General features: G+C 37.1%; 3 protein-coding genes and 1 long non-coding RNA gene across 4 annotated transcripts; 2 read left to right on the plus strand and 2 right to left on the minus strand.

The window, feature by feature from the left end:
- Positions 1–573: 573 nt before the first annotated feature.
- On the plus strand, positions 574–1,682 carry LOC130470602 (uncharacterized). Its single transcript, XR_008931318.1, has 2 exons — positions 574–789; positions 1,098–1,682. It is a non-coding gene; the product is annotated as an uncharacterized lncRNA (long non-coding RNA).
- A 1,049-nt stretch (positions 1,683–2,731) lies between these two features.
- Positions 2,732–3,973, minus strand: LOC130470231 (uncharacterized). The gene is made up of 2 exons (XM_056839909.1): positions 3,096–3,973; positions 2,732–3,011 (listed from the first exon to the last, which is right to left on the minus strand). The coding sequence occupies exons 1-2, from the start codon at positions 3,960–3,962 to the stop codon at positions 2,868–2,870; spliced, it is 1,011 nt and encodes a 336-aa protein (XP_056695887.1). The 5' UTR covers positions 3,963–3,973; the 3' UTR covers positions 2,732–2,867.
- A 717-nt stretch (positions 3,974–4,690) lies between these two features.
- LOC130470214 (uncharacterized) lies at positions 4,691–6,699 on the minus strand. The gene is made up of 2 exons (XM_056839858.1): positions 4,906–6,699; positions 4,691–4,812 (listed from the first exon to the last, which is right to left on the minus strand). Exon 1 carries the CDS (start codon positions 6,697–6,699, stop codon positions 4,942–4,944), a length of 1,758 nt encoding a protein of 585 aa, XP_056695836.1. The 3' UTR covers positions 4,691–4,812; positions 4,906–4,941.
- Positions 6,700–7,779: 1,080 nt separating this feature from the next.
- On the plus strand, positions 7,780–9,538 carry LOC110787515 (geranylgeranyl pyrophosphate synthase, chloroplastic). Its single transcript, XM_021992152.2, has one exon. It carries the CDS (start codon positions 8,108–8,110, stop codon positions 9,287–9,289), a length of 1,182 nt encoding a protein of 393 aa, XP_021847844.1. The 5' UTR covers positions 7,780–8,107; the 3' UTR covers positions 9,290–9,538.
- Positions 9,539–13,715: the final 4,177 nt, after the last annotated feature.

A 13,715-nucleotide genomic window follows, 5' to 3' on the forward strand; every position in this document is an offset into this window, starting at 1 on the left:
ATGATTTTCTATCTGTTCAAATCACCATAAAAAATACTACTCCGTACAGAATTGTTTTGCAATATGAACTCCTTACATACTAGCATAATTTTCAAACTTACGTCAATAAAACATGTTTATTGTTTAAATGTCAAGTAGAGTGTACGTAGTATTCCATATCATTTATTTTCTTTGAAAATGAAGGTAGGAAAAAGTTTGGATAGTCTCTTTTAAAACTGAAATAAGAAAATTATCGGGTTAATTTTTTGACGTGTGTAGACGTGATAATCTATAACTGTAACATAATTTGCTGCACGGTTGGTTTTTTTGATACACATGGCGGGATGTAATTTCCTCAAAATGAGTTAGTGGCTGTTTGACATCATCCATAATTAACAACTGAATCTTACAGAAGATATGCACTTTACCCTGTAAAATATTAATAATCAATAAAAAAAAGGATTTTTTGTGAATAACCACCTAAAAAAAAACCAAATTTTTGATTTACCACCTACAAATCTCAAAGTTTTAAATAACCACCTAAATTTTTTTTTTTTCTTTTTTCACCACCTGTTAACAGAACAGTTAATAGGCGTTAAGTGAGGCCCACCCCCAACGGCTAGCTTCCTCGTGCCTTTCTTATTCATCAGATTGACATTAACTTCTTCCTTCCCCTTCAACTGCTCTTCGAATTTTTCATGAAATTCACAAATTTCCATAAAAAAACTTGAAATTGATTGAGGGATTTCGTTAGTTTTTTATTTTCGAGTAATCTTTTGGGCGAAAGAAGAAGAATCAAGGTACAATAAGGTATGAATTTAGATCAATTGTTGAAATTTCGTAGGTATTTTCATGTTGAAATTGATGATAAACTTGACAGAAATTGAGCCAATATTTGTGTGTGAATGATTTGGGTATGCGAATTTTATATTTTGGTTTGTGAATTATCGATTCAATCAATGAAAGCAACCCCAAAATTTCCAAAAAAAAGTTAGGGTTCATATGAAGAAAAAATTGGGGATTTGTTGAATGTGTAATGTATTTAAAAATTGAGGTTAGGGAATGTTGATTCGTATTATTAGAAACTAATACAAATATTTATTTGATGTCAATTGTAGAATCGAGCTGATGTCTACATCGAAATTTTCACCTTCAAAAGAGAAAAAATGTGCCTGTGGAGTTCCATTTGCCATGTTAACTGGTTGGACTAGGGAGAATCCGGGGAGAAAATTCAGGTCATGCAAATTCTACGATCCAATCACAGAAAAACGGGGATGCAAAGCTTTTGAATGGGTGGATGAACCGGATGGGACAACTTGGCAAACACAAGTTATCAACAATCTGTTGTTGGATAAGAAACTGATGAAGAGGGATATTGATGATTTGCGTGGGCAAAGGAGGTGTTTGCTGAATGAAATTGATGGTTTGAAGGTGAAAAACAGGGCTTTAAGTTCTGATGGAAAGAAGATGAACATGGAAGTGAATACCTATTTTATTATTGTTGCAATTTGTTGTTTTTTCTTGATCTTGGGAATGTTTTTAGTAAATAAGTTAGGCTAATACAGTTGGTTAAGGTAAGATAAGTCATGCTCAAATGAAACAGAGCATTTAGGTTGTTGAAATGGCTTGAAAAATGTAAGCTTTTGGTGTTTGAATGTAAGCTTTTGGTGTTTGAATGAAATAAAACTTAGTTTCTTATTAAACATGACTCGTGATTCTATCAGAAACAAAGACTACATAGTGGCACAAGTAGAAAGATATAGGCCCTTCTTTGAATTTTTCAGTTAGAAATCTCTCATTGAGCTCCAGACCAGGCACCAACGCTCGACGTATACCAAACAGGAATTTAAATGGAAGTTTCAGCAATGCATCTCCTACAAACAGGAACTTGAGTGGAAGTCCTTCAAACAGGAGATTGTCATTGGGTGCACAACAAGCAGGAACAAACAGCTTCAACCCACGGAGCCTAGGCACATCATTCATGCAGGAAGGAATGAAACCATTAAGACATCAAATGTATGCTCAATCTGAATATGCTACTCACCGAAGGGATGAAACACTCACAGGAATAATGTAAGAGTGTGTAATGTATCGTAGATCTAAGAGTTTTGTGCAAAAATAACATGAGATATTCTGATTAAACACAGTTGCGTTATACTTTTTTATTTTTTTATTTCGAGCTCGTGAGAGTAGAGCATACCGTGACTTATTGATTAGAAAATCGATATAACAAAAAAATGCAAGGCTTTCATTTCAGTTATTAATGTACAGAATCAATGTATAGTTTGGGAACACTAGCATGAAAAACTTTCAAATTGAAAGATGTTGATTAGTACAATTGATAAATAGAGGTAAATTACACCCAGGGGGAAAAGACTCTAGGCAATTTAGTCAGCAGCAGTAGATAGTCAACTTCAGCATGTTTAGTTGTTCCATGTGGATGCAGTTTAGTCAGCAACAGTAGATCAGTTAGCAGGCCAGTCAGCTTCAGCAGCAGATTATTCAGCTTGAGCAGCAACTCCAGACCAGTCAGCAACTCCAGACCAGTCAGCAACAACTCCTGGCCTAGTCAGCAGCAGTACAGTCATTAGCAGCAATATAGTATGTCAGATCAGTGTGGAGCAGCAGCAGTATAGTCTCTGATCAGTCAGCAGATCAGTGCAATCAGCAACTAATCAGTCTTTAACAATAAAAAAAACAAAAACAACTACGACAACCAAAAACCTGTATAATCCACACACATGCTTTGTCTTTAACATAAATAAATCTTCTTGTCTTTAGCCATAAATAGGCACATACATTAACTACCATAACTAAGTTTTTCTCTTAAGTTTTCCCAATAAAATACATATTAATACGCAACTAAAACCCGAGAAACCTAGCTCTAATCATTGAGTGCTCCTAACTAATGAAAGCTTAGAAGTAGTTCGGTTTCTTGGGGGAGGTGCTGTGCTTGTTGATGCTTGCCTAGCTACTTCTTGGGGGAAAGTCTTGTTAGCGATGCTGTTTGGCCCCGCCCCTTGAGAAGAAGCCTGTGGAAATGAGAAAGATATATGATTAGAGTATGATCATAAACAAGAAAAGGCACAAAAAGCACACAAGAAATCTGCACTAACCTTCCTTGCAATCCTTTCTTCATTTTTCTTCCTTTGTTCTTTGACCCATGGAGTTTGCAGTGGTGGTCTACCGACATTTGTCATTGTCGTTCTTGATTCCGTTGTAGACGGGATTTTACAAGTCTTGGCATAATGCCCAAAACCACCACAATTCTTGCATTGGTTCTTCCTCTTTGGTTTCTTAGCCTCATCAGCAACTTGAGATTTTCCTTCTCCCTTTTCAAGCTTTCTCTTCTTTCCTTTGGGTCTTCCGGGTTGAACCTTGAATGCAGGTGGGAGTGGTTGTCTCATGTTCACCTTTTCCCAATGTTTAGGTCCAGGCATAGGCTTAATAGGAGACTCATATGCTAACAGGTATGTCTCCTTAGAGTAATAAGGGTGAACATACAACTCTGGATCCACTCTTTTTTCTAGCATACAAGCAAAAGCATGCACACAAGGTATCCCGGTTAGTTCCCACTGATAACAACTGCAAGTCCTTTGTTCTAAGTCAACCACACATTGATCACCCTTTAACTGAACTTCATAATTATCATCTCTTGATTGTTGCACTATGCATGACCTAGCTAACTTCTCTAGTCCATCAAACACAGTTTGCACATAAGGCATGAACTTCCCTTCAACTTTCTTTGCTGCCTCCCACTTGTCATTGTTCCTTTTCATCATGTATCGTCTTAACCACTCCATTTGAGTGAGAATAGGTTTGTCTCTAGCATCTTTGATCACTGCATTGAAAGTCTCACACAAGTTGTTCAAAAGCATGTTGGACTTGCAGTTTTGCGTGAATGCATGTCTAGACCAATGACGGGGGGGAATTTTAGCTAGGTACTCATGCGCATCTTCGGATAGGAAATGAATGCATTCCATTGCCACCTCAAAGTCTAACTGATAATACCAAACAAAACACAAAACATCAGCTTGAATATACAACAGACACTAGGTACTTGAATATCAACTGAATTTTCACTAGGTATGTTTCAGTTGATACAAATATACAACTGAATTTAATGGTGTTTGAGTTTTAAGTTCTCTATTTTTTGCTTAATTTACTGATCTGTTTGAGAAAATGGTTGTTTATTGTTTTAACTGAATATAAAGATACTACAGACTTATTTGTGATGGACTCAGAGAAACAGTTGCATTAGTTGGATGCAGTAACTTTATAATTCTACAGCAATCACGCTTAGAGTTAGAGCCTTAGAGATATTTTTATGTCTATGAAAATCAGTTTGTTAACAAATCAGTTTCAGTACATAAGATGCTGTATATTGCCTCTCCCAGGCAGCCTGCTTTTAGTTTGATAACAAATTTCATCATTTCTTTTTCAGGGAAAGCTGTCAGCCTTACGAGTTCAGCTAGCTAGCAGATCTTACATGATGGTAATCACAACATCAGCAACAACATAGTAAGAGCAGCAACAACACAGTAAGAGCAACAACAATAGAATAGGAGCACACATTTCCCGCTAATAAAAAGAATAGCAACAACACAACAGATAACAACAACAACAACAACAACAACAACATATTAGCATAAATAAAACAAGAACAACAACAACATATACTTGACTCACTTCAGTAGTTGCCCTAGCCGCATCCCAAAATAATTCCTTGAATGTTGTTCCGGTGAAATTGAGCTTAAAATTGGCCCAAATGTGCCTGACACAGTACCTTGTCTCAGCTAGAGGTACAACAGTTTGTAGGGCTTCCAACAAACCCTGTCACATCATTACCACTTTGTTAGTTTCCTATTTTGTTCAAACAAAAAAAGTCCACAAAATGCAGAAAAATATAAAACTACAGAAAGTTACCTTCTGTCTGTCAGACATGAAGGTGAAGCCATCCCCTTAATCACTTCTCAACATGCTCTTTACACATTCCAAGAACCACTCCCATGTCTCCGTGTTCTCAATCTCCACTGTGGCCCATGCTAATGGAAAAATGTTATTATTTCCATCCTTTGAAACTGCCACAAGGATTTGCCCGGGGTATGCTCCTTTTAAGTGACATCCATCCACCCCGATAATAGGCCGACAACCTCTTACAAACCCATCTTTTAGCGGAGCAAGACCAATGAACATCCTAAGAAAGAGGGGTGGTTCTGGCTGCTCAATCCCATTAACAACAATATGAACATCACTTCCTTTACTGTTTTGCATAACAGCCTTACCGTAATCCCACACCCTTGCGTACTGCTCGGATGCCGAGCCATAAATAATGAGCTTAGCTATGCACCTAGCTATCCAAGCCTTAGTGTAGCCCACTTTAATCCCCAACTCATTCGAAACTCTCTCCTGTAACTGCTTCACCCTAAAAAAGGCACCGCTTCTGAATTCCTCCAAGTACCTTTCTGCTATGTACTCCGAAGTTACGTTATTATTCACCATACTCCTCATACACAAGTGCTTCAATATCAAACTTTTAATTTGCCATGTTTCTTGCTTCACCAACTTTGTAGCATGAATCTTAAAGAAACACTTCACACCCTCCTCACAAGAACACTTAGGCAACCTACTTCTTTTTTTATTATAAAGACAACCACATCTCTTTTTGCAACGAGTAGTAATTCTTGTCCCGTCATTATGTAGGAAATAGAACTCATACCTATGCTCAATAGCATGAACCCTCAAAGCCTTTCTAAGTACATACACATTGTTGAACTTCAATTTTTCCACTAGCTTAATAGGTTTTGTGAAGTCGGTTTCTCCATTAAACCATGGACTGTTGTCTAGATCCTCATCAGAATCTCCTGCAAGACTCCTAAGCTCATCCGAATCACCCTCAATCTCTTCTTGGATCCTCACTTCATTGCAATCTATGTTATCATTAATCTGTACCCTAGGATCTTTCACTACCCTCCCATCTTCATCTGATTCTTCATCCTCCCCAAAGCTACCATTGATATCACTCAGAATCTCCCCCGTAGTTTGCCTAAACCATTCTTCACCATCTTCATACCCCTCCTCTTCCCCTGCCTCCCACTCTATGCCAAGGTCACTGAATTCACTGCTTGAAGACGACCCACATCCATTCTCCTCATCATCAAACAATTTCTTTATAGCTCTACTTTTCCCCTTAACCTCTGCAATCCCTTCCCCTGGACCCTCTGCTTGTAGATTTCCTTTACCCTTGGCACTGTCTTTCCTTGCAACCGTCTTAAACTTAGGAGTTATTTCTAGTGTACTTACTCCCTCATTTAACCGTGGTGTGGGTTCAAGGGTAGATAATGATGTATGGTCGTTTAGGGGATTCACAATCTGTTTACTAGGAACAAAAACTTCAAGAACACCTTCCTTATTCACTGTTTCCAAAAGTCCCTTCACTTCTTCAACATTTACTATTTCCCTTTTACCGGTTGTAAAAGTTCTCCCTTTCTGTTTATAAAATACATGAAAGTTCCTAGGCACTTTCATATTATAAAACATAAAACCATGCACGACAGCTTCCCGAATAAAATGCACTGACATCTTAGAAATACTAGCCTTTTTCTTCGAGAAAACAACCCCACCATTCCAGCAAATTATATGTCGATTTTTACCAATACTTTTCGGCACAAAACAACCTCCCAACCTAATTTTAATAACCACAGTATTATCACTCTGCATTCTGGAAAAACAAATACAATACTAAAACCCATGAGCATTCAAATTAGCATATTCAATCATGAATTGTTTAATTAGGATAAACCAACCCCAAATGTCAGACAATTATAAATAAACCCCAATACACTGTTAGATTAAATTGCAGATTATACAATGTTAGATTATCCAAGATTATCCCCAACAAACCCCAATGTCAGATTATCCAAGATAATCCCCAATTAACAATTAAATTGCATAATTCGCAAAAAGTATGGACCACTTCACAATAAGTTCGCAATTACGTACCTTTTTTCGTCCTTATCTGTGAAAAATCCAAACTTTTGTCCTTCAATTATGTCCTTCAATTATGGTGATGAAGCTTTTGCGTTTGTGTGGTGCCACATCCTCTAAATTCTGACTAGGGATGAGAGAAAGAGAAAGCAAAGTCACAAATCCTTCAAGAAGTACAGAATTGGTGGTGAGGAATTGAAGAGCAATAAAGGAGAAGCAATAAAGATGAACAAGAATGGCAGTGAGAACTGAAAAAAACGAACGTACATTAGGGCAGAATATGGAGCGAAAAATCCTTGGTGGGCCATACTTCACGCCTGTTAACTATTCTGTTAACAGGTGGTGAAAAAAAAAAAAAAAAAAATTTAGGTGGTTATTTAAAACTTTGAGATTTTTAGGTGGTAAATCAAAATTTTGGATTTTTTTTAGGTGGTTATTCACAAAAAATCCTAAAAAAAATTAACCTCTATGAAATAAGGCGAATGCTATGATAACAAGGAGTATAAAAAAGGGCAATTTAGGTTGATGGGGAGTGGAAATCAGGTTTGTTTTCTGGTCGGACGTAGGTAAACAAATAAAAAGTAATTTAGAACTTGATATTACTACAAAATATGATAAATGGTAAAATCAAATCAAATTCAGTTTATTCTGATTCTGTTCAGGTCGGGTTTAAATTAGGATTCAGTTCTCTCAGTAACTTCATGTCAAATTTTGTTAGCGTTGAGTATGATGTCATGTGACCTCAAATAATAAAAACAAAAATTAAAATTGAACCATATAGAATTATACAAGTAGATAAGTAAAAGTGTGGGTAAAGTGGCAAAGTGGCCACAAAATCCTATCCAATTGCTAATTTACAAGTGCCACTAGGCACAAACTTGTATTTTGGGTGGTGGATTAAATTTTAACATCATCCACCTTCTCTCCTCTTTTCAATTTTCACCCAGATTTTTATTCTTTTTAATTGTTTTTTGGCAATCAATCAATTGGAATATTTTCTTTCCCTATTCAGTTAATTGCATTCCATGAACGTAATCAATCATTTTCACACTAATTTGTTCATCTCTATAAACAAGCAATTCCACACCCAGAATTTTTGTTCAATTTTCTCCATAAAATAGTTTTTTATTTTACAATAAAAATGAGTTGCAGTAGTAGCAGCACTACTCTACTTCTGGGAAATAATTGGGTACTTCAAACATGTTCTAATAATTCCAGATCTAGATCTTCCATTTTTTCTTCACCTTTGAAGAAGAAGAATTATAATAATAATGGCAGCAGCAGCAACACCACTTTTTCCACTACCCCATTTTCTCTCTCCTCAACAAAACCCCACAAAATGTCTTCCATCTCCGCCATCCTCACCAAGCAAGAAACCAAACCACCCCCAGAAACTCCGACCACCACTAACACCACCACCGGCGCCACCACTTTTAATTTCGAGGAGTACATGATTGGGAAGGCGAAATCGGTCCACAAAGCTTTAGACATGGCGGTGACTGTAAAACACCCTGAGAAGATTCACGAAGCTATGAGATACTCCCTCCTCGCCGGAGGCAAGAGGGTCCGCCCTGTTCTTTGCATCGCCGCCTGTGAGCTCGTCGGCGGAGATGAATCAACCGCCATGGCAGCCGCTTGTGCTGTTGAGATGATCCACACTATGTCGTTGATCCATGACGACCTCCCTTGCATGGACAACGACGACCTCCGCCGTGGTAAACCCACTAATCACAAGGTGTTCGGCGAAGATGTCGCTGTCCTCGCCGGAGATTCTCTCCTAGCCTTCGCGTTCGAGCATCTGGTGGCCGCCACCCCAACAGGCGAGGTTTCGCCGGAAAAGATCGTTCGAGCAATCGGGGAGCTGGCTCGGGTAATCGGGGCGGAGGGGCTGGTGGCGGGGCAGGTGGTGGATATCGACTCCGAAGGGGCCGTCGACGTCGACCTAGAACAACTCGAGTTCATTCACATCCATAAAACCGCCAAACTCCTTGAAGGGTCCGTCGTCCTCGGTGCGATTCTCGGTGGCGGTAGCGACGAAGAGGTGGAGAAGCTGCGGAAATTCGCCACCGGAGTTGGGTTGTTGTTTCAGGTTGTGGACGACATATTAGACGTGACTAAATCATCGGAGGAGTTGGGGAAGACGGCCGGAAAAGACTTGGTGGCGGATAAAGTCACCTTCCCAAAATTAATGGGGATTGAGAAATCGAGGGAATATGCTGGGAAATTGATTAAGGATGCTAAAGAACAGCTTAAAGAATTTGATCAAGAAAAGGCTAAACCCTTAATTGCTCTTGCTGATTATATTGCTTATAGGCAGAATTGAATTGAAATTGAATCTCATTCTTGGGAATGACACATTATAATTAATAGCATACAAAAGTAGTAAATTAGTTGTAATTGTAATTGTAATTGGTTTAGATGAGTTTGATTAGAGTGAGGAACACTGAGTTTCCTCTATTGTTTAGGGATACGATTTGGTATCAAATTATAGCATAATTGTCCTAATGATTTTAGTATAATCTGGTTGGGGTTTATACTAATATGACAGGTTTGTGTTTCTTGGTTGCTTTTAGTTCTTGTTTAATTTGTTAATTTTGCTGCTGATTATCTTAACAATCCGAAACTGGTTGATCCAAACCCGAGATGTGCTAATACGACAGCTCTGTGCTTCATCTTTAGTTTTGAATTTGAAAGCAATCATCTGAATTCATAAGCAATTTGTTTGAATTATGCACCTGGGATCAAAACCCCTAAAATCTCAGGAGCGAATACCTAAATTTTAGGGTTTATGGAACTCCCTCTCCAATTTGTAGCACATTGTTCGTGAAAATCAATGAAACTCATCTTTTGAGGTAATTTTCCTTCATCAGTTCTCATTATTAATCAATTGTTGGTGCTGTTGAAAAAACCTTATTTGTTTGTGTTCTATCTGAATGAACTGTTGTGCTGCTCCTGATCATTATCTGGTGTGGTGAAGATACTGTTTAAGTGTTTTGAAGATGTGTCAATTGAATCATCTTTATTCTGTTGGTTGATCTGGAACTATGAAGCTATTAATTATTACATCTTTAGCACGTATGTCATGAGTAATTGAGTATCTGTGCTGATTTTGTAGGATGTTAATTACCATTAACAAGTCTGTGGTAATGGATCAGCATTTGCACACGTTGGAGATATGGGAATGCTAGACCGTATAACTTCGAATAGTCCTGTGCCCGACATTCTGTTTCCGGGTTAGGCTCTGTTCTGTTCGACTTATTTCAGATTAAATAAGTTCAGATAAGTTCAGTTAAGTTCAGATAAACTCAGATAAGTTCAGATAATATAAGTTCAGTCAAAATAAGTATAATGAAACGGAGCCTTAGTGTGCATTATCTTACCAGTGCAGTGCTTAGAAACTTGTGGGAAACCAGATGTTACTTGTCTCCCTCGATTTTGTTAATCATTTGCTGAAGTCAACTTGAAGATCTTATGTCCATTTGCATTTTCATCTTGCTAACGATGTCTTAGCCTAATAGCCTTGATGCAATATTCCCATCTTGATCCTCCTGATGTGCATTACATATTATATTATAGATAGGTACCCCATTGTGGTATTTCTGCAAACCAATTTTGTCTGGTATGTTTTAGTTATTGTAGCTGATTTTTTCCTCAGAATTTCGGAGCTCGATTTGGGCTGATTTTGAGAGATGACGGGACTTTTTTTTTTGGTTCTTAGTTATTTCTGATGAATATTATTGTTCCCTGTAGTTGCCATAGTTTCAGGAGTAGGTAAAATGTTTACTAAAAGTAAGTCAGTTGGATTAAAAATGTGTTAAAGTAGACTAAAATCTTATAAAAGTAGATTAAATTTCTATGAAAAGTAAAATTCAATCTCTTGATTCTCAGAAGGTGATTATTGATGTAGTTCATCTTGTATTATCCACAATCATCCTCAGGATTGGGAATTAGGGTTAGCTGACTGAGAAATGCCCCACCTCCAACACTAATGCAGCAGAGGTTCATTTCTCTTCTGCTGTTCAGTTGGTGCTGCTGTCTAATCTGTTCAAAACTGATCTGCATGATGTTGTTTTTCTGTTGGTGCTGCTTATCTGTCTAATCTGTTCAAAACTGATCTGCATGATGTTGTTCTTCTGTTGGTGCTGCTGATCTGTCTAATCTGTTCAAAACTGATCTGCATGATGTTGTTTTTCTGTTGGTGCTGCTGATCTGTCTAATCTCTTCAAAACTGATCTGCATGATGTTGTTTTTCTGTTGGTGTTGATCTGTCCAATCTGTTCAAAACTGATCTGCATGATGTTGTTTTTCTGTTGGTGCTGCTGATCTGTCTAATCTGTTCAAAACTGATCTGCATAATGTTGTTTTTCTGTTGGTGCTGCTGATCTGTCTAATCTGTTCAAAACTGATCTGCATGATTTTGTTTTTCTGTTGGTGCTGCTGATCTGCAAACCATTAGTACCACCCAATTGTTTTTGCACTCAGGCTTCTTTTTTCTGCTGATCATTGGGCAACTTTTTTTATAGCATGCTTAGGTGCTGTAGTGATGTGGTGCTTCTTTGGTCAGTTTTTTGACAAAAGTTGACCACTGTTGACTTTTTTCTAGTTTGGATTTATCTTTTGCGATTGCCTGCTGTGTAGAGCTTTAGTTAAGGTTGTTAACTGGTGTTGTCTGGGCACTTGAGCTCAGGGCCGGCTCCAACAATTTGGTGGCCCTGTGCTAACTTTAAAATCGAAGCCCCTATGAGGCCCCTAATTCTTTTTTCAAAACACAATTAACCGAACATATTAATATTGCATTACAGGTTTACAAACAACATGTACAGGATTACACTTTCAATCTCACAAAAATTTATAAATCAAACAACAATTACATAAAATCATTAAAAGAACAAATGTAAGATGGACATAACTTGAATTAAAAATCATTAAAAGTAAAAATGTTACATAGACATAACTTGGATGTTGATTGAACGCTCGTCAAACCCCAAAAATACAGATGAACTTGAGATCTTGAACCCGTTTTCTCCCTTTGGAAAAATCGAAATTAGGGGTATTTGATACTTGACAGATCTTGCATTCCGATGGTTCAACACCTTAGTTTTAGGTTGTTGTTTAAGAAAAAAGAATTAAATTGACTGATAGATTTGAAGGAGAAGATGGAAAGTATTTTTCCATAATTGTAGAAAAATAGGGGAAGAACGCATAAATTCAGTTAATTAGAGTGTTTTAGGAGAGAAAATCAAGAGAATTAATTTTTGGGAAATCAAATTATGGGGAAGAGAGAGAAATTGAAGAGGTTTGCTTTGCTTGTTCCAATAATAATACAAGTTACGGTGAAGAAGAAGCACACGTTTAGTTTTCTTTATTTTTTTTTAAGTTTTAATTTCCAGCAAATTTTATGTTTTGGGCCCAAAAAATTGGGGGCCCTGTTCTATAGCACCGGCTGGACCTCCTAATAGCCGGGCCTGCTTGAGCTTTTAGTTGTTACTTGTTAGGTGTTGCCATCATTTGCTTAAATCAAGGCCATTCTTCCAAAACCACCCCTTACCTTAAGCTTGCCATTCTTGACTATATGTACTGCTTTTTTTGTGAACGCTTTAACGCAGCCCAACACCTTGCATCATGAGATGCTCATGCCTATCCTAATTATACTTTTCACCATTATGATTTAGCCCCTAAATTACCTAGCATAATTAGTTTAAGATTATTTTTGTCATTTAACACCTTTAAAAAACCATTTTTTGTAATTTAACACCTTACTTAATTTTTTATTATAATTAAACACCTTAAGAAAACAAAAAAATTTAGAAATCGACACCACTTAATGATTTCCGTTAGGAAAAATGATGGTTTTTAACTATGCTAAAGTTCTCAAGCCATGATTTGATGGTAGAAGGAGTTGTCTACCATGAAATCATGCCTTGGAGACTATAAAATAGTTAAAAACTAACGTTTTTTCTAATGAAAATTGTTAGTTGGTGTCTATTTCTCTTTTTTTGTGTTTTTTAAGGTGTTTAAATATAAAAAAAATTAAGCAAGGTGTTAAATTACAAAAGTGTTTTTTAAGGTGTTAAATGACAAAAAAAAAACGTTTAATCACCTAAATAACTTATGATGAAATAAACATGTTTGAGTATGCCGGCTGATCGATATGATGAGCTTTTTGTATCTGCTGATGTGCATGAAATAAGAAAGATCATTTTTCAATTCATAGATTACATAGCTAATTTCTTACATTTACATTAGGAGCTTTGCATGTGTTACATCTATGAGATACATAAATACTTCACTGTGTGATAACATTTCAGCACGGCTAAAATAGCTAATGTGGTGATATGGCTAAAAAAAAAAATGAGCACCAGTAATGCAAAAGCATTGAATAAAATGAAGCAGAACCTAAAGAAGAACAATAAGCCATATGAAGATCTGATCACCAAATTCAGGAAGATTTCTGAGTCTGAAGATGAAAGGGACGAAGAGGATTCGTCTGGTACTGAGTTTACTGAGTCTGAGGGTGAAGATGAAGACACTGGTAAGGAGGATGACAAAGGGGAGGATGATGATGTTGATGGATAGCTTAGTTTCTCTCATTTACCAATTTGGAGATGAGCGGAACAAAAGCTCGTGCAATGCTATTATGGATGAATTTCCAATTGCTCGTGAGTTGTTGATGATGAGTCATTTACAAGACACAATTCAACATATGGATATTTATTTCAACCCAGATATTATTCAATCGGTCTCTGTGC

This window comes from Spinacia oleracea, chromosome 3 (assembly GCF_020520425.1).
Source record: "Spinacia oleracea cultivar Varoflay chromosome 3, BTI_SOV_V1, whole genome shotgun sequence".
NCBI classification, from domain to species: Eukaryota; Viridiplantae; Streptophyta; class Magnoliopsida; order Caryophyllales; family Amaranthaceae; genus Spinacia; species Spinacia oleracea.